Here is a 20576-nt window from a genome sequence, read left to right as displayed (position 1 = left end):
TTGGCAATGGAACTATGCTGATAATGTTCCTCAATCACTAACAGTGATGAGGTATGATTTCTGTTTCTGATTGTTACTTGAAAATTCGTGCAATACTTGGTGCTATTTCTGATATAAGTTTTGATATATGCAACCTCAATGCCAAGGGCAAAGTGCTCAACTGAGCAGATACAAATAGGATTCAAATAAGAAACAAACAATATTCCATGATTGCTAGAATGAGATTGGTTTCCATATTATACCTTGTCCGGTGGGAACGGATGTGATTTGAGAGACATGTCTCTTCTCTCCATGATTAATTCACACCTCCTCATAACATAAATGATGGAAATATTGTCATTGATGTCAAAAGATGCAAGATGACAAATTAGTCATGTCAAAGGTGATGATTTATATGAATTGGATAGCTGTGATTCATATGAAGAAGACATCCACATGAAACCATTGAAGGATCAAAATTGAAGGCATCTCCACGATCAGATTAGTGATCAGAATTGAAGATGAACTTCATATACAAGATGTGGGTCTACAGTGATCTTATGCAACAATGACATATAATAAAGGTCAAAGAATAAAGAACTATGACAGCAGCTACATGAATGGTAGTGATCATGATTGGAAACTACACAGCAATTAGTTTGATTACCAATTTATCAGAGTCAGTGATCAAATCAGTTTAACAAAAGATTGAGTTAAGTGGCAGAAATATCAATTGATCCATATAATTAGTGATCAAGACACTACGATATGGCAAGAATAAACAATATTCAGTGATTAAAATAATATCCAGTGATCAATTAGTAATGAGCAGTAATTGGCAGCAATAATAAAAAAACTAAAACAGCAATTACAAAAGAAGTTTTGTTTTGATAAAAAGAATTACAAATAAATTATTTATGGGGCCCACCTCCTCATGTTAGAGCTCCCCACTAGAAGACAAATTTATGGGGCCCACCTCTCAATGTTAGAGCCCCCACCAAAAACAAAAATAGAGAGAAGGGACTGCAATGCATAAAGCAGCAACTAATACATTTAGAGGTGCGATTAATTGGAGACAGACAAATCAGCAAGAAGACAAAGACAAGGGTGCCACGTAACATACAAAGACAATGAGTGATTCTACCTTATTAAAGGAGGTACTTCAATATAATGTATAGCATCTAACCTACGATAAGATTGATCAGCAATTTACATAATTAAGGCAGCGATTATGCCTATAGTGGAGTAAGAGATATTGTTTAAAGAATGCAGTGACTTTACATAAGACAGAAATTTATATCTGTCAGTAATAGCGGCAAGGAAGTTTTATTTATACAAGGAAAGCACACTACTTATATGCCAACTACGTATATGTTTGACAAGGTTTCTTCATTCGCTGATTTTAAATTGTTTTGGGTTGACGGAGTTGAATCCCGATATTGAATTTTATAGATGTCTCTTTGGGCAGTTGTGGTCTTTATCTCACACAGGCTTCCATCAATGCAAAATCGTTAATAATAAACAATCGATAAGAGAAAAGATAGTAGTTTCTAATAACCGATGAGACGAATGTTTTAAAGTCGCACCAAACCATCTAACAAGCCAACTTTAGCCACGTGAATTGCTAAAGTCGCATCGCTGCAACTCTTTCCGGCCAACGCAGAATAGAATGATCTCGTCGAGTATCCTATCCTCTCTTGTATAAGGAAGCTCTAATGCTGTTTTTAATCGATCAAAGGGGACAACCTCAAGGTTCTAAATGTTAGTTCTTGACTGCAGGATAACTCAACGATCGATGTGTTTTGTTGGGAGCACAAGGGGACTTACGATTTTGCAACAAGCTGGTCTGCTGCGATTCTCCGACTGCGAAATAAAATCAAAAGGGAAGGGTTTAGGAAACCTAAGATTACCCAGGCTGGTATGCGGGTAGACGGATTCAACATAACCTATCCCTACTTGGCCAAAATAACTCACAACCTCGCAGGAATGGTGCAATCTTCAAGGGGACTTGGAAGATTTTCAGACTGCAAATGCATGGCTAAGCACCCAATTCTAGCATAGCTCAGACGGACACCTGCAAGTGAACTAAACGCAATTAAAGGCTCAGACTAACCATACACAAGGACATACAATCAGTATATCCTCAATGGTATGAGCCTGAATCCATTAAATACCTGCACACCCAAAACAGAAAGATCTATCTAAAATGCTGAAAGAAACCATGCAAACTAGAGAAAACAAAGACAATAAACACCATATTTCAATGTTCATATATTTGCTTCAGCTGCCATTACAACAATTTTTGTAGCATCTCTATGCTACTGCTAAAATTTAACCTCTACAAAACTCTAACCTATTCTAATTGAAATCTAACAACCTAACCACCTAAAAATGTAACTCTTTACACAAGAAACGCCTCTGCCTTTTATAGATTTACAATTTGAATTGGAGGCTAGGATGGACTGCATCCAAGGGTCCTAATTTATCCCACAAAATAAGGCTACCCATGCCCACTTAATTCTTAGATATCCTCTCAACCACTATCTCAACTACCTATCATTGTCTGGATTCAATTTGGGTCTATCCAGTAGTTGGAAATAGCTGACCACAACTGACCTGTTCCCCACTTTGTTTCAAATTATCTTGCGCGGGACCCACAGGCAGTTTTACATTAAACAATTTCAGTTTCCAAAATTGAACTTCTGGAATTAAATCCAGTTGCGTATTTCTTGAGAATGCATACTTGCTGCATTTTGTGTTCTTTGTCTTTGGTCTCGGTGGTGGACTTCAACTTGTGGTTCAACGACACGCTTCCCAATACTTGGTTCTGATCAGGGGCTCCTGCATCTTCTTCTCTAGCTTTGAGCGTGATCCTTCTTCGATTTGTGTTTCAGGCTTTCTCCTGGTTTTTTCCGATGACATCCTCGGCCCGCGAACAATCAATTTCACCATAATCAATCAATTTGAAAAATTAAATAAATTAACTTGACAAATGTTAAATTTTAAACGACGTCGGGCTTTGTCCTGTGGAGTTCGGTCTTGAGAAGCTCCTTGAGAAATGTATCTTTTAAATGTCTCTCCTTAAACGTGAATTCCGATCCTTTGTCTTAATTCACTCTCCAACTTAGACAAAATTTAGCCCTGAGAGGTGAACTGCAAGATTTTAAGTTTAATTTCGAATGCTTTCCACTTAAAATGTGAGATGCTTACTTCTAGCTAGAAAGCCTCTGTTTCAATTTTCAAATCGTTTAGATGAAATTCGGACCCTTTGGCAAATTTTAGAGATTTTGAATTTCAAGGTAGAGCCACTCCTTTTGAATTTCGGCGTATTTGGCTAAAACGTGAGATTTTAAGTTTAACCTGCCATGATATATCCCTAATCGCAACTTCGGCCAAGTTAAGAGTTTTGTGTGAATTTTGGTTTTAATGTGCTTGTTTCAAATGATGAAATTTGGCCTAAGACTTGAAATGTGCGATTTTCAATTGCCAAGTTGGGCCCTAAGGGAAAATGAACATCTTTCTTTCGACCTTTTTAGATGAACCTTGGACGATTTGGGTGTAATGCGACTTGAAAATTTTCAGCCTATTTGGACTTATTGCACGATTTCTCCTTTTCTTACATTTTGGCCCTATGAGCCGATTTTGGCCCTTTTAGTCATTTCGGCCTTCTATGGTCACTGTGCAAACTTAGAACCTTTTGTTCATTTCTTCTTTTTCGGCTTGTTAGCCGGTTTGGTGCGACTTGATCCCCTTTTGGATTTTCGGCCTTATTAGCAAGAGGTGCGAACTTAGCAATTTTTGGCCCTTTGAGGTAGCTTTGCACAATTTAGACTTGCTTATTATTTTCGGCCTATAGACCTCTTTTGCGAGATTGTTCTCCTTCGTTTATCTTCGGCTTATGAGATGAAATCGTGAACTTTACTGATTTTGAATGCCCTTCACGCAACTTTGGGCTAATTGATGATTTTGAGAGTTTGATGTTTTACCCTTCGGCTTGGAGATAGACTTCGCGACTTAGGGTTTAACTTGTGCCTTGGAATGCACGATTTTAATCTGTATTCCCCCCTTTCACTTTATGATTTTCGACGTTTAAAAGGATATTGCGCGATATTGATTCTTGAATGATTTTCGGCCATTTCTGGCAGTTTACTCGATTTTGAATCATTCTTAAGTTTTTCGAGCCGTAAGGAGATTTTGTGTGTTTTGAGATTGTCGGCTTGTAAGAGGATTTTGCACGATCTCACCTTTATTAGCCATTTTCGGGATGCTGAAGCAAAATGCGCGATTTGGACTCTGGAAAAGTTTTCAGGCAAATGAAGACTTTTGTGTGATTTATTCTACTTTCGTTTTCGGCTTAGAAGATGGTTTATTTTAACTTGCACTTCTGCCCATTAGGCCGATCTTGTTAGTCGTTTTCACTTTTTCGGCATTTTTGCTAAGTCTTCGTATTTCGGCTCAAAAGCCTGAAATGCACAATTTTATTCTTCAAATTTTCTTTTGAAAACTGCGTAAAGTCACCGAGCTGCTTTGTATGATTCACCGATGGCTCTAGTGACTTGGGCATTGGAAGGACTCAGGAAATCACATGGTTCTACCTGGCAATCTTGAAAGCATGATAACAGGAGGAGCCTCTTTCCATCGGGCAAGGAGAGGGAGAGTTATCTTCGAGCAGACTGCAAAAACTTCGGGGGTCCCTTGAAGCAGGGGTGTGTGTGCGAGCACAACAGATGTATAGTAAATTATATAAAACGAACTTGTTATTCATTTGAAGTGAAGAGTGATAAATGTGTGTGTAAGTGTTGAATGAAAAGACATATCTGATCATACACAACAGCCAATGATGTATAGTAAATTATATAAAACGAACTTGTTATTCATTTGAAGTGAAGAGCGATAAATGTGTGTGTAAGTGTTGAATGAAAAGACATATCTGATCATATACAACAGCCAATGAAGAATAAACATTAACAGGATTATCTGCAGAATTTTAAGGAGAATATGAAGATTATGTGAAGAAATCAGACCCAAGTTTATGGGCAGATTTTTATGGCAGAGTTATAGAAAAGAATATGTGCAGATTGGAGAACAGAATTTAGGAGAGTTTTATGGCAGACTTGTGATCATTTTGAGATGGCGATAGTAACAATTTGAAGATGAAAATTATAGCTGATATGTTGAAGACATTATAACAGTTTGAAGAAGCAAATTTGAGAAGAATAGAATTCATCATCCATTGTACATTGTAAAGGTGGAAAATCAGATTTATGTGAAGTGGGTTGGTGCTCATGAATTCTGAAGCGGGAGTTGGTGCTCACAAAGTCAGATTTGAGAGTTGGTGCTTCCGGTGGGTAGGTGCTCACAAATTCAGATTTGGGAGTTGGTGCTTCTGGTGGGTAGGTGCTCACAAAATCAGAATTGGAAGTTGGTGCTTCAAGTGGGTTGGTGCCTACATTATAAAAAAAGATTTGAATAAAAGCATTGATTTACTGTGGTTTTCTCCCGTAAGGGTTTCCACATATATATCTTGTGTTCTGCTTGTGTTCATCTTAAAAAAGTTTAAATTGGTTGTTATACTGATTCCTCCCCCCCCTGCTTGTGCGCGCTCTCAGTATAATCGTGTGCTCTTCAATAAATACATGGGTTTAATATACAATGGTGTCTTTTCATGATTAAGGACTTATATTAAATCTTGACTAGTAGTTATCATTAATCACATATATTCTCTCTGCCTTAGCCAATATCCTTTGATGGATATTTCTTTAATCTAATCAATTGCACCATACTTAGCCTTATTGATTATGAAGTTGGTAATATGTCTTCCCTTGATCGATTTATGCAAATCTGATGTTCATGATATCTTCTCTTATCGGATCATCCCTCAAGTCCAAATTAGCCAATATCTGTCATAAGATCTATCATGTTGATGAAGTTATACTCGATGTCTTGTCTTTCTCTTAGTCGATCTATCTTGTTTGATCGCTTGCATAGGTTCCTCGTTGCTGTCTACTTTATGTCTTGTAATTACAAATTTGATTGCATCGATGATGAGGATATGATATTATTTAATCTTTAATGATGCTTTATCTCGATACTTAAAAAGGCCGGTTCCTCAAGGGTCACAATATGTAATGCAATATTTTCCTATTAGCAAGACTCGAATCCCTCAATTGGATGATATCAACTGCTACATGACTTCAAAGATTATTCATGCCATACTGGGATTAACTATTTACCATATACAGATTGCTAGTTATCTAACATATTCGACTTCTTTACGTATGATAATCTGATTCATTATCTCAATTTTGTCTCTCCAGAGACTTCACAAAATTGAGATGCTTGATTGACATGATGCGGAAAGGATGGGGACATCACATCTTAGTCATTGTCTCAACCTTGAATTGAGGCACCCTTGGTAGATTTGTCTCAACATGTGAAGAATCTTCTTTATTGGAGTAGGCTTCCCCTTTGCTCTTGGTGCTTTTTGAAGATCATATCTTCTCCATGAGAGCCTCCATGATCCGTTTCATCGTCTCCATTGTTTGGGATATACTCGCATTGTAGGGTTCTAGCTTGAGGAACCTTAGTTTTCAATCAAGGAATTTTACTTCTATTTCCATGTTTCTTAGTTCCTTTTTCCAACCACTGGGCTCAGTCTCTTTGATAAGGTGAAAAATCTTCTTCGTTGGCTATTGTGGGCATGAATTTGCAAAATCACTCACTGCAACTTACACAAGGAAAGAACTTGCTGCGATACCAAACTTTATCCATCAACTACAATAATCGATAAATTACAACAAAGATTCACAACAAATCTAAATAATTAACATGAATGACTAAAATTCTCTGAGCAATCTCATGTAATGTCCCCTTGTTCCTCTTCGGGTTTAGATGTTGATTGTAATCAGGTAGGAATGGCGGATTCCAATTGCCTTAGGCAACATTGGAATCCGCCCAAAGGTCTGGCCCCTCCTTCAACGTGTAGGGCTGGGCCCTCTCTCACGACACTCCCTAAACCTTCACGCCACACTCAAGGTAACGTGCTCCCATAAATAGGGCCAACCCTATACTAATAAGGCATTTCGCTAAAAGGAGATGTTAATAATTAAAAGTTATTAATTATTAAAGGCCGACTTAATTAGTTCTTGCACCACATATAAATAAAGGGCATCTTCACCTCATTCAAGACACAATCAATATCCTTTCTTGCGAAATATATATATCTGCTTAATGCGAAGGCTGAAGAAGGAACATATGCGAAGCATACCTGCCATTGAAGGTGCCAATATCAAGTACATATTGTCATAATAAGTGCGAACTGCTCCAGGATCAAGGCGCTAAGGTTACTGTTCAGTTTCAAGCGTAAGTGCAGACTTAAGATGCACTAAAAGTGCAGATCTAGTGTATGAACCAGATTGCTGGTTAGTGTGCCAAAGGGGCAGACCTAATGCTTATAAAAGAGGAGAATTATTGAAGATTTCATCAGCCATAAGAGTGAACATCTCAGACCTCTACAAGTACTTGAGATAAGTATTGTAATCAAAATATTGAGTATAATCCATAATCAGATCTGAGGATCTTTTCTGGCTGGGTTTTTCCTCCTAGGAGGTTTTCCTAGGGTAATTGTGTTTTGTTCTTATTTGTTCATTTCTATGTTATGCCTAAACTTAGAAATCTCTAAATTTTACAACAAACAATCTAATTAGAAACTAAATTCTGATTTTTGAGTTTTACATTAATCTGAAAGTATTAAAATCAACATGGTATAAGAGCTATAGGCTAGATCAACTTTCAAATTTCAGAATTTAGTACTCCTTTATTTCCAGATTGTTGTCTCATTCATAGGTCAGGTCAATGGGGCTGAAAGTTGAAGACAGGCTTGATGGAAATCTCAATTTTGCTGCATGGAAAGTTCGAATCATGGTGGCTCTAGAGGAAGAAGATCTTTTTCACTTCATAGAAGCGAAAGAGCTATCTGAACCTACGGATGCAACTGAACTAAAACAATTCAAAAGGGATGCTGTCAAGGCCAGAAAGCTTCTCATTGATTTAGTTAAAGACCACCTAGTCACCTCCATTGCCTCATTCACTACTGCAAGGGAAATTTTTAGTCATCTACAAGGTACCTATGAAATTAACAATCTCAGTAGGGCAATTACTTTAAGACAACAATTACTTAATATCAAAATGTCAAAAGAAGATTCAGTTATTTCTTATTTTATGAGAATTTCAAAACTAAAGAATCAACTAGGTATAATTGGACATAACATGGAAGACAAGGATCTTGTTATGATTGCGCTAAATGGTTTACCACACTCATGGGAGTCTTTTATTCAAACCATAAGTGGTAGAACTGAGTTACCTACCCTTGATCGCCTTAAGAATGATTGCGTTCAAGAAGAGTCTCGCCTTATCACGAGGGGGCAACTCAAAAACCCTTATGTAGATAATCAACACATGCTTGCAGCCCAATGCAAGAAAGGTGGAAATTGGAAGAAGCATTATCCAAAGAGAAATAGAGAATTCAGTCCACCTAGTTCTCAGCAGTTTTGGAAGAAACCAAGAGATATCTCTCGTGTTCGATGTTTCAGATGTGACAAATTTGGTCACTATGCTAAGGAATGTCAGAATGATCCTACTCAAAGAGAAGCGAACTTAAATGAGGTCTCAGAACAAAATGATGACTTCTTATTCATCTCTGTCCTGTCAAGCAGCATACCCACAAAAAATAATACATGGTTGATTGACAGTGGTGCTTCCAGACACATCATAGGCTACCGTGATCATCTTTCAGACTTAGTAGAAAAAGATACCAGTCTTCACGTGGTAATTGGTGACGATGCTTGATATTCGGTAAGAGGTTCTGGCACTACTTCTTTAAATTTAGACTCTGGTATTTCACTTCACCTTAGTGACATCTTATTTGTTCCTGGAATTAAAAGAAACTTAATTTCCATTTCTGCTCTTGAAGATAAAGGTTATCAAATTGCATTTTTTGAGAGAAAAGTACTTGCTTGGCCTAAGAAATCTAGTTTTAAATCTGCTCGTGTAATTGGTAATAGATATGATAGTTTATATAAGCTCTCTACTAACCTTGTTCAAGCCCTCATTAATGAGGCCCCCGAATCCTGTGAGCGATGGCATAGAAGACTTGGACACTTACACTATCAAACACTTCCCTCTCTTGAAAAGTTAGTCAAAGGTATGCCTAAACTCAGTCAAATTCATGATAATACTTGCAAAGGTTGTGCTATAGGTAAAAATGTTAAAAGCCCTTTTCATAAAAGTGAAAATAGAGCTAAAGATAAACTAGAACTTGTTCACTCTGATTTATGTGGTCCTATGTCTATAGCATCTCCTAGTGGATTTCTTTATTACGTAATCTTCATAGATGATTTCTCTAGGAAAACTTGGATCTACTTCTTGAAATCTAAAGAATCTGATGAAGTCTTAAGTAAATTTAAAGAGTTTAAGGCATTGACTGAAAACTCCTCTGGTAAAAGAATTAAATGTTTAAGATCTGACAATGGAGGTGAGTATACCTCCGGTAGCTTTTATGATTCTTGTGTTGAGTCGGGAATTAAGAGGGAGTTTTTTGTTCCATACAATCCTCAGCAAAACAGAGTTGCTGAAAGGAGGAATGGAACTATTGTTGAGGCTGCAAAGGCTATGATTCATGATCAAGATTTGCAGACCTTTCTATGGGCTGAGGCTTCTAGAAGAGCAGTATACATTCAGAATAGATGTCCTCATCGTGTTCTAAAGAACATGACTCCCGAAGAAGCCTTCACGAGATCCAAACCGAACATCAGTCACCTCAGAATTTTTGGAAGTCCTATTTATGTTCATGTGCTCGAGGAAAAGCGAACCAAGTTGGAGCCCTCCGGGAAGAAAGGCATGCTAGTTGGATACAGTGAATCCTCCAAAGCCTTCAGAATCTACATTAAGGTCAAAGGTATGTTGAGGTAAGTAGGGATGTTACTTTTGAAGAAGATACTGCTTTTAAGAAATCAAAAGGTTCTTTTGTTATTGATGAAGCTAATGACAATCAAGATATGAATGTTGATACTAACCCTGAGATTCAGAGGGAGCCTGTTGAACCTCCACCTCAAGAAGAACATAATGATCCACCAGAGCCTATGAATCCCATTGACATACCTAGTGACATTGTTGTTACCAAAAAGAGGCCACTTTGGGTAAGAAACACCATTCAAGAAGTCGAAAGATTTGCTGCTCCCAGTGGCACTTTCCGAGAAACCAAGAGATCTCAAGTATTCTCCAACTATGTTGCATTAATGTGCAATTTCATTGAATCTGAACCTTGCAATGTTGAAGAAGCCTTGAACCATCTTGTCTGGAAGCTTGCTATGGATGAAGAGTACCAGTCAATCATCAAGAATGATGTTTGGGACATTGTGCCCAGGCCCAAAGGTAAATCTATTGTTTCTTCTAAATGGTTATTTAAAATTAAACATAATGCTGATGGTAGTATTGAAAAATATGAGGCTAGATTGTAGCTCGTGGTTTTTCTCAAAAGGAAGGCATAGATTATGAAGAAACATTTGCTCCTGTTGCTAGATATACCTCTATTAGAACTATAATAGCTATTGCTGCTACTAGAGGTTGGAAGCTACATCGAATGGATGTTAAGACTGCCTTCCTTAATGGTGTCATTGAGGAAGAAGTCTATATTGAACAACCTGAGGGTTATGAGATTCAAGATAGAGCAACTCATGTGTGCAGATTGAAGAAAGCCCTGTATGGCCTCAAACAGGCCCCTCGTGCTTGGTATGAAAGAATTGATAAATATTTTTTAAGTTTAGGATTTTGTAAAAATGATGCTGACTCTAACATCTACTTTAAGTTATCCAATGATGAAATGCTAATTCTAGTTTTATATGTGGATGATTTATTTCTTACTGGTAAAGTTGAACTTATCATTAGATGTAAGAAAGAACTAGCTTCAGAATTTGAAATGAAGGACTTAGGTCTAATGCATTATTTTCTAGGTTTAGAAGTATGGCAAAGATCTAACGATTTTTTTCTAAGTCAAGGAAAGTATACTATTGATATTTTGAAAAGATTTAGAATGATGGATTGTAAACCTATGTCTAGTCCTATGGAATCTAACTTAAAGAAGTTAAGTGTTTTTGCAGCTAACTTTGATTTTGCAGATCCATCGGAGTACAGGCAGCTGATTGGATCACTGATGTATCTAGTTAACACTAGACTAGACATATGCTTTGCAGTGAATGCTCTCAGCCAGTTCATGAGCATGTCCAAACATGTTCATCTTATTGCAGCCAAGCACATCCTACGATACTTGCGAGGCACAGTTGGTTATGGGCTGAAGTATCCACTTAACACTTCAATAACCTTGGAAGGTTATTCAGATGCAGATTGGGCTCGAAGTGTCAAAGACAGAAAAATCACTTTCGGCATTTGTTTCAGCTTAGGATCCGTAGTGATCTCTTTGGCTTGTAGAAAACAATCCTCAGTTGCACTAAGTACTGCTGAACCTGAGTATATTGCAGCAAGTGTTGCTTCTAGAGAAGCAGTGTGACTCCGTAAGCTTCTTGCTGGGTTGTTTGGACAACCTTGGGGACCTACAGTTATTCATTGTGATAATCAGAGTTGTATTAAAATGTCTATCAATCCAGTATTTCATGACGGATCAAAACATGTGGAAACTCATTATCACTTCATTCGAGATATGGTGCAAAGAGGTGCCATTCAGCTGAAGTATGTCGGCACTGATGAGCAGGTTGCAGATATTCTTACCAAGCCTCTGTCCAAAGTGAAGTTTGTGTACTTCAGAGACAGACTCGGTGTTTTGGAAAATGAAACCTTGATTGAGAGGGAGTCTCAACCTCAGTGATACATTGTGTTGTATCAAACCACCCTCTGCGGGCAATGTAAGATGGTATTGTAATCTTCTCAGGGAGAAGAGTTATTGCTAACCATCTTTTGTGGGCAATGTAAGATGGTAGAAAAGATTTTCTCCACCCTCTGTGGGCAATGTAAGGTGGATCCAGTCTATGCTTGTGTGCGAGCTGGAAGATTATATTATGTAGTTCCATTATATGCTTGTAATCCATTCTTTGCTTGTGTGCAAGATTGAAGATTATGATTATGTTTTCTCCTCCCTAATTAAGAGGGAGTGTTGATTGTAATTAGATAGGAATGGCGGATTACAATTGCCTTAGGCAACATTGGAATCTGTCCAAAGGTTTGGCCCCTCCTTCAACGTGTAGGGCTGGGCCCTCTCTCACGGCACTCCCTAAACCTTCATGCCACACTCAAGGTAACATGCTCCCATAAATAGGGCCAACCTATACTAATAAGGCATTTCGCTAAAAGGAGATGTTAATAATTAAAAGTTATTAATTATTAAAGGCCGACTTAATTAGTTCTTGCACCACATATAAATAAAGGGCATCTTCACCTCATTCAAGACACAATCATTATCCTTTCATGCGAAAAATATATATCTGCTTAATGCGAAGGCTGAAGAAGGAACATATGCGAAGCATACTTGCCATTGAAGGTGCCAATATCAAGTACATTCTGTCATAATAAGTGTGAACTGCTCCAGAATCAAGGCGCTAAGGTTACTGTTCAGTTTCAAGCATAAGTGCAGACTTAAGATGCAATAAAAGTGCAGATCTAGTGTATGAACCTGATGGTTGGTTAGTGTACCAAAGGGGCAGACCTAATGCTTATAAAAGAGGAGACTTATTGAAGATTTCATAAGCCCTAAGAGTGAACATCTCAGACCTCTACAAGTACTTGAGATAAGTATTGTAATCAGAATATTGAATATAATCCATAATCAGATCTGAGGATCTTTTCTTGCTGGGTTTTTCCTCCTAGGAGGTTTTCCTAGGGTAATTGTGTTTTGTTCTTATTTGTTCATTTCTATGTTATGCCTAAACTTAAAAATCTCTAAATTTTACAACAAACAATCTAATTAGAAACTAAATTCTGATTTCTGAGTTTTACATTAATCTGAAAGTATAAAAATCAACATCAGAAACGTGTCAGCCTATTTTATTGGCTTATTCAGAGAGTCAAACAAGGGAATATTTTTAATTAATTAAATTAACTTAACTTAAGTTGTTGTGGGTGACTTTATTTAATTAATTTTATAAAGTGACTAAGTCAAAAAGCAGAAATTAAATAAAGTCAATTTATGGGGCCAAAAGGTTAATATTTCAATAAATATCTATTTTAAATTGTAAGTTCTCGAAAGTTCCCAGAGAAGTTATAAAAGAGGAGTGAAGGAGCTCATTTGGACATCTTGGACATATTTATCTTTTCAAGTTTAAATGCGAGTTCAAATACAAACCCTAGGATGAAAACCATATAGATATTTGGCTTTCGAAATGAAAGATTACTTCCTAGTCAAATCCATGGTGGATTCACAACTGTGCTTAGCTGGAGATTCAAGGGTTTAATTTGTAATTATTGGGTTCAGCTTTTTAGGTGTAAATCTATTGAAGATTTATTGGCAAATAATAAATTTATAAGTTGTGTGCGAAGAGTGATGAAATCAGAAATTATTGGTGCTGTGAGTGCTAGTGGATTTGGATAGAATTTGTGCTGTGTGTGAAGGGTGAAGTAATACATCTATCATTCATTTGTTTCTTGCTGTGCCTAAACCCAGCTGTAGCCTTTAAATAGACCCCGTATGATGCTTTTGCAGCCTTTGCAAGGCATCATTACCTCAGCTGCTGCCTTTAAAATGTAATCACAGCTTCCTAATAAAGAATCACGGCACTTATTGGAAGCTGTATTTTTCTTTAGATTGCCGTACAAGTTGTTTGGACCCATTGGAGGGTGCAGGGCACCTAGGAAAAGTCAAGCAATTTAAAAAATCTATCAAAGGAGTCAAAGCTGCTGAAGGTATTATTCATATTTGTGAGGCTTCTGTACCATCCTTGGAGTGAGCCAAACAAATTGATGGAGGCATAAGGAGCTGTTATTACATTGCTTTGATCTTTCAACAGTGCACTAACAGGTCAGAAATAATATTTTGTTATGTATTCAAACTGATATATACTTCTGATTGTATCAGCTGAACCAACAATTTCAATATATTTATTATGAGGTATCCACTGTATGCAATGTTCCATATTTTTGTAAAGGAAACTCGTTATCAGAATTAAAATTTTGGAAACAATATTTATGTGGTAATCTACTGTAGAAATTCTATCAAACAATATCAAATTATACATTTAAATTTGTTGCCTGCAAACCATTTGATGGAATGTCTACATGGTAAAATTGTGGAAAATTGCAACAATTTGGTTTTAAAAATTGGTCCAGCTTATTACATCTCAGAAATTACAAGAAAAATGGGAGAAAGCAATACAATTCAAAACGAAAAACCAAATTCTGGGAGAAAACTTCAACAGGAATGTGATCCAAAACTCTCACTTAATCACTATCTGTAATTGCAATACAAATCTTAGGACCCTTTGGTACGCAATAAGCCTGAATCTAACTTGTTAAGTCCCTAAGGTCTCTTGCAAACTGCCTAATTATCTCTTGAGTTCTGAAAATTGGCTAATCATAGTCTGTTAGAACTATAAACTCACTTGAATTCAATTCTAATCTATAATTCCAATTACATTCCACTTTATTGCCTATTTTTAGTATATAGTAGTATATATGCTTTACAATAATAAACAAAAGCTCAAAGCTGAAGGAAATTGAACAGTTGAGGAAATTTGAACACCAAAAGCATTTTTTGTTGCATAATGAAACTGTGTTTTTGGATTAAATTGCCCTATTTATTGTGAAACTGCCTCGACAATTACGAAACCACAAACCATCACCTGTCTAAAACCGGCAGTTTTGTGTAGAAGCTAGAAACGCTGCTTTTTTCTCTAATTTTCATGTTTGCCAAAGCTTAATCAAAGATTTACCATACAATCCTGAAAACTCTTAAGAATGCATATATTTAACTCCATACCAAATCCTCTTCTTCCTTCACCAAAATCATTTTCTTGAGTTGCACCTTGTTGCCATGAAGTATAGAAAAACTTCCAAATGTTTTCATGAAAAATTCTATCATTTTAATTCTTTTCAATTTGTTAAGTTGATCACCAACATTTTGTGCTTTTTGGCTTGCCAAGGTATTCTTAAGTCTGATTTGGTGACTATGTGCTAAATAATATTCCAATTATTGTTTTTAATTTTTAGAGTATCTGCCATATGCAATATATTAAATCTGAAGTTAATTCACATGAGAAGATCTATCTTATGATAATCTTTGTGATACAGATGCAACTATAATCAGCTTGCTTCCTGGGAGCCGAATACAAGAAGTTGATCATATGCTACCCATTTTTGGCCAAGCTTTGGGTGAATTGAAACACAATTTTAATGACCTAACTGCAGCTATTCCAGTTGCTCCTAATGAACAAGTTGCAAAGTCTGTCAAAAAATTTACTGAAAGATGGACTGTTCCTGTTGTCTTACTATCTGGAGAGTCCTTAGAATCAATATACAATGCTTTTGATGTATGTATACTTTGATAACCTTGTTGAATACTTGTCTGAGAATAGAAGTTGCTTTCTCCAAAACTTATGTAGGTATGTGGTCAGTGTTGAAATATATCAACCATTCTAAATGGCTATTAATATGAATTTAGCTCACTTTGAATATCATATTGTACGGAAAGCCCTACCAATGGTTGGGAAAATATTTTCATAAATGAGGCATATAACTATTTTATTCTGAACCATGTGGCACTTCTACCATTTTGCTTCCATCATTTTCAAGAGTAATAATTTACACCTTGCTTGAATCAAATTTATCCTCATTTACACAATGAAATCAAAACTATTTGTAAGAGTTACTATCATCGTGTCACAGTATTATTATTTGTGTGTTTGCTTGAGGAAGTACATCTGGAGTGTCTTGAATCTAACTTCCAAAAACAACTATAGGTGACGTTAGCATTTATATTTGTCCTTTTAGGAACCAAGATTAAATGAATATTATGTGAGGTAGATCCTCTCCTCTAATTAGTAGGAGAAGCTTCCTTATTGTAAAAATAATTTCAAACTACAAACAGCATTTACAATATTCACAAGTATTGATTCTGGATTTTTCACCATGCAACAGAAAATCAAAACATGTGAATTAATACTTTTGGATTTCTGCGATGGGCTTAAGCTGTTACAACTTTTATCCCCACATGCAAAGGATTTTATGATTTTTCAGAAATACACATGCATTTATTTCTAATTACATTTCATCGGTCAGAAACTAAATATGAATAAATATTTATTGTTGAGAATAAGGATAATCAATTCTACAAGCTTCGAAAAATCAAATAATGAATGGCAGAGTGAAGAGAAGATAACATTCAAAGAAGAATGAATCTTTTATAAAGCCTGAATTCACCACTGATTCCTATTTAGCTTGTAGAACATTCACATAAAATGACTATAAAAACTCAAGTGATTGAAAATTGTATATAACATATTAATTGCTCACCACTTTGTTTACTCCTTTATCTGATAACACTAATACTTGCATGAATGAACGTAAAATACAATGCATATCAGATTGACTAAAGATGTATAGTTTTTGTAATGCCCCCTTTTATAGATGCCCTAGTTTTTGCACCTAAATCACAATTCCAAGTAAAACAAGGAATGGAATAGAGTTAGTGATATCATTTACCTAGTTGAGATCCTGCAAACATGTTAGGGAAATCATTGAAACATAATCCATAAAATAGATCTTCCCTATTAGAAACGTTATTTTAAATAAAAAACATAGATCTTCCCTGCTAGGGTTAGGAACTTTAACCTAATCATAAGATATATCTAATTTATGAATGGAATTCAAGCATAGGGGAGTTAGGATAAGGAGGCATGTTAGGGTGCCTAAACGATCATTTACCCTAGGCCCAAGAGTGGATATACCATCCCTCCTTGCCTCATGTGGCCCTTTTGTAATGTCACCTTGTCCGCAGTGATTAGTTCAGTGGTCCATTGGCCTATTCCGGAGACCTGTAGGCTATTTAGAAAGGAGAATTAGCGTTTCCAAATTATGTGGAGTTCCGCTCGAGCTTTTTAGGGTTTACTAGGAGGGAATTCTTCAGTTCTGTCTATGGTTTCCTTCTGGGTTTTTCATGAGCGTCAGGGTGGCATAACATGCATTTGATTCTTTGGTGAAGTGAAAACTTACTATTTTTAGTTAGGGTTTGGCTGTTAGGATGATGCTGTCTTACTGAGCTTTCCAAGCTCTTTCTCCGGGTGCGAAGATCATGTTTTTCAAAGGAGTATTCCATGACATACTATTTTTAGTCAGTGGCAGTATTGAGCAATTCTATTTTTAGCAGTTTGGATAGGGTTCTGTTCCCATAGCAGTTTAATGGTCTTCATTGCTCAATTTCATCCTGGATTTTGTTGATAATTAGTATTGGAGTCATAAGTGATTTAATTAAATATTATTTCCTTATCCTAAGGTTTAATATTTAATTATTTTATTACTGATTAATAATATATTGGGCGACTTAGGAAAAGACATATTTATATCTAATATCAATGTTATATTTTCCTAAGTTAGGTGTTGAAATTTGAAGAATGCATTAAGTTATTGTTGAAGACTTAGGCAAGTTCGAACTTGCTTTATTATTGGTTAAAATGCAACTTGGGCGCCCACCTTGGGAAATGAAATGAAATATCATTTGGATGCCACGTGATAGTGAAATGAAATGCAAATTGGAGAGGTGAATTTGGGAGCATTTACATTTGAATTTCAGAGGGAAAAAACTATAAATACAGGTGCTTTGCCTCCCATTTGGATATCTTATGAAATTGCATTGTTATGATGTTGGTTTGGCGATTGAAAATCTAAGCTTCGAAGTGTGGTTTCCTAGCTAAGTTTCAGTTTCGTACTTGGAAGATAGTACCTAGCTGTGTTCTTGTAATTCCAGTGTTGTCCGTGAGTGTTTTGCAAATTGTGGAGAGTTTTGTGTAGATTTTGGAGTGTTTCCTTGTTGCTGAAACCATATTTTGCTCATACCTCTTGACCAAGTGATTGCATCATTCTGGGTATTGGCTCTTTGGAAGCGTATTGGGAAGACAATCATTCTCCTACCTTGGCGTGGCTTTTGGTGGTCATCACAATTTTTGGTTGCAAATCGAAGCTTGCTGCTGTAGTGCCATTTTCAGACTTACCTTGGGATGCGTGCAACACACTCGGGGCTTCCTAGTTGTGAGTTTGAGGTATTGGATTGGTTGCCTATGTTATATTAGTCATTTGCATTTTATTTGGTGTGATTCCGGTTAGTTTTGAGAAAGTTATGAGTGTTTTGGTGTTTCCGGTAGTGGCTGGATAGTGTGTGTTCTAGCTTGCAGAATTAGAACAGCAGTAGCGTTCAAGTGTGGTGTGATTTTGATAGTGGATTGTTTGAGATCAGCATTAAGCTTCTTATCTTATCTCATATCTCTATTTTGTAAGATTGTTTCAATAGTACTGATCAATCATTCTTGTTGTTCTTATTTTTTATTCCCACTGCATAAGTGGAAGAGGCTGGCCTAGCCGCCTTCTTGCTTTGTAATTCAGTTTATGTACTCAGTTCTCCCATTGGATAAGTGGTCGAGTGATAAGTTTTTTGCAATTGTCCTCTCGCTGAAATATGCGGTAGAGTGATAGCTAATGTAATGTCCTCCCGTTGAAATATGCGGTAGAGTGATTGAGTTTCAATTTCTTGTTATTTCCCTTGGCTGGTTTACCGCCAAGAGTTTAGTTTCTATCCTGCTGGATAAGCAGAAGGGGCTGGCTTCCCACCCGTGTATTGTAATTTCAGTTTGATTGATGGCCCTAACGATCCCCGAAACACTATTTTTTCTCAGCCTCCCAGATTGGGCTCTCGGTGAACGAAAGGTGGAAGGGTTCCCTTTCAGCAGTTTGGATTATTTCTCTAACCTTAATGGGTTATGGTGTTTGCTTATAACTCTTATTGCTAAAAACAAAAAGAAAATTGAAGGGGAATATTACACCTTTGCCATCCATATGAGGGGGTGTACCTAGTGAGGAATCCTATAGGTGATCCCCTCCTCTTGCCTTCCTTGTTCTCCTCTCTATGATTGGGGTTCCTTAATCCAGTGGTCAACCATGTTAGAGGTTTGAGGCAAAACCACAATAGGGTGTCTAGAACATCCTTCCCTTCCAAGCTCAAGCGCGGGGCACTCCTTGCACCCTATTGGCCTCATGGGACCATTAGTCATCCACCATGAGGTGGCATGCTTAGAAAAGGACCTCATAACTGTTTCCCCTCCTTGTATTCCCTTGCTATCCCTATCCTGATTGATTGTAACATTTAAACAGACATATAGAATTACACATTATTGTCTATATTCTATATATAAAAGATCATATGATAATATCATATCCTTAGATTGCACACACACTATTTGTATGCAAATAATTATGCATAAAGTTCATTATGCGGCCTACCACAAGAATTATTACTTCATACCAAATCACAGTTGTAATGCTAAATCTCTGTATGCTTGTGTCTGATTATCTTATATCAGATCTGCTTCTCTTAGATGTCATTGAATGCATGGTGTTGTCTCTTATACTCCTTCATCGGGGGTGGAGGGTTATGATCTTCCTTGAGGTTGTGACTGTTGGAAGGAGAAGTGCCCCTTTGCTGCTGACCACATGCCCTTTCACGCTTAAACCACTTCTTCGAATCATTGTTAATTATTCTAACTAATCCTTTATCCTGTCCTAGAGGAGATCGCTGTCACCAAGGGTAGAGGGTCGATCCTTCAAGAAAATACTATTCAATATGTAGCAAATCTTATTATTTCCGGCCTGCTGTGGTAACGCATGCTGCTGCTAGCATCCTGATTATCGATTGGAAATTGTGAAGTCTTACTTATCGTAAGACCGTTTCCAGATTGCAAGGTTGGTTCTATTTAGTGCTTCAGTCTAATGTCATGGGAGGGGCATGACAATTTTATTTGTATGAAGTTTTTTACATAAAAGTAGATCAGGAATATGACTAAGGATCAGACTCCTTTTCCTGATTACGAGAAACATACTCAAAGTACATGATGGTTGCCAAATAAAACACAATCACTTCCAACCAACTCCTATTGACCACCTACAAGCTGATGAGTAATTAATACATAGTTTGCTGCTGAAATGATAACTGATTATTTACAAAGGAGCAAAAGACTCCTTAAATAGTGATTGCAAACGATGTTTCTAAAACAAAAACGATCGAGAACAAGAAATAAAAGAAAGTTACTGAAAAACGAACTAAACGACTAAAATGACCATTACAAGCTAAATATAACAATATTACTCTAATATCCCTCACTTAATGGTCACTGTACTAACTATATCAAGTTTGCCCACAAATTTTACAAATTTGTCTGGACTCAGGGACTTGGTAAGAATGTCTACAGTCTAATCCCTCGATTGGAACATATTGCAACATCATTGATCCGTCTTCAACAATTTGATGTATGAAGTGACAATGAAGCTTTACATGTTTTGTACGCTCTTGGAAGACTGGATTTTTGGCAAGTTTTAGCACCCCTTGGCTGTCACAA

The 20576-nt window shown here is 36.7% G+C and overlaps 1 protein-coding gene across 2 annotated transcripts in view; it reads left to right on the top strand.

Annotated features, from left to right (window-relative positions):
• The window catches only part of LOC131068618 (probable lipid-A-disaccharide synthase, mitochondrial), a 237992-nt gene that overhangs the window by 132386 nt on the left and 85030 nt on the right, over positions 1 to 20576 (top strand). For both annotated transcript variants that reach the window (XM_058003850.2, XM_058003849.2), the window contains exon 6: positions 15268 to 15506. In XM_058003850.2, coding sequence (XP_057859833.1) covers positions 15268 to 15506 — 239 coding nt within the window. The remainder of the gene's footprint in view (positions 1 to 15267; positions 15507 to 20576) is intronic.

Source organism: Cryptomeria japonica, chromosome 3 (genome assembly GCF_030272615.1).
Source record: "Cryptomeria japonica chromosome 3, Sugi_1.0, whole genome shotgun sequence".
Classification (NCBI taxonomy): domain Eukaryota; kingdom Viridiplantae; phylum Streptophyta; class Pinopsida; order Cupressales; family Cupressaceae; genus Cryptomeria; species Cryptomeria japonica.
This window is presented reverse-complemented; position numbering and strand designations above follow the sequence as displayed.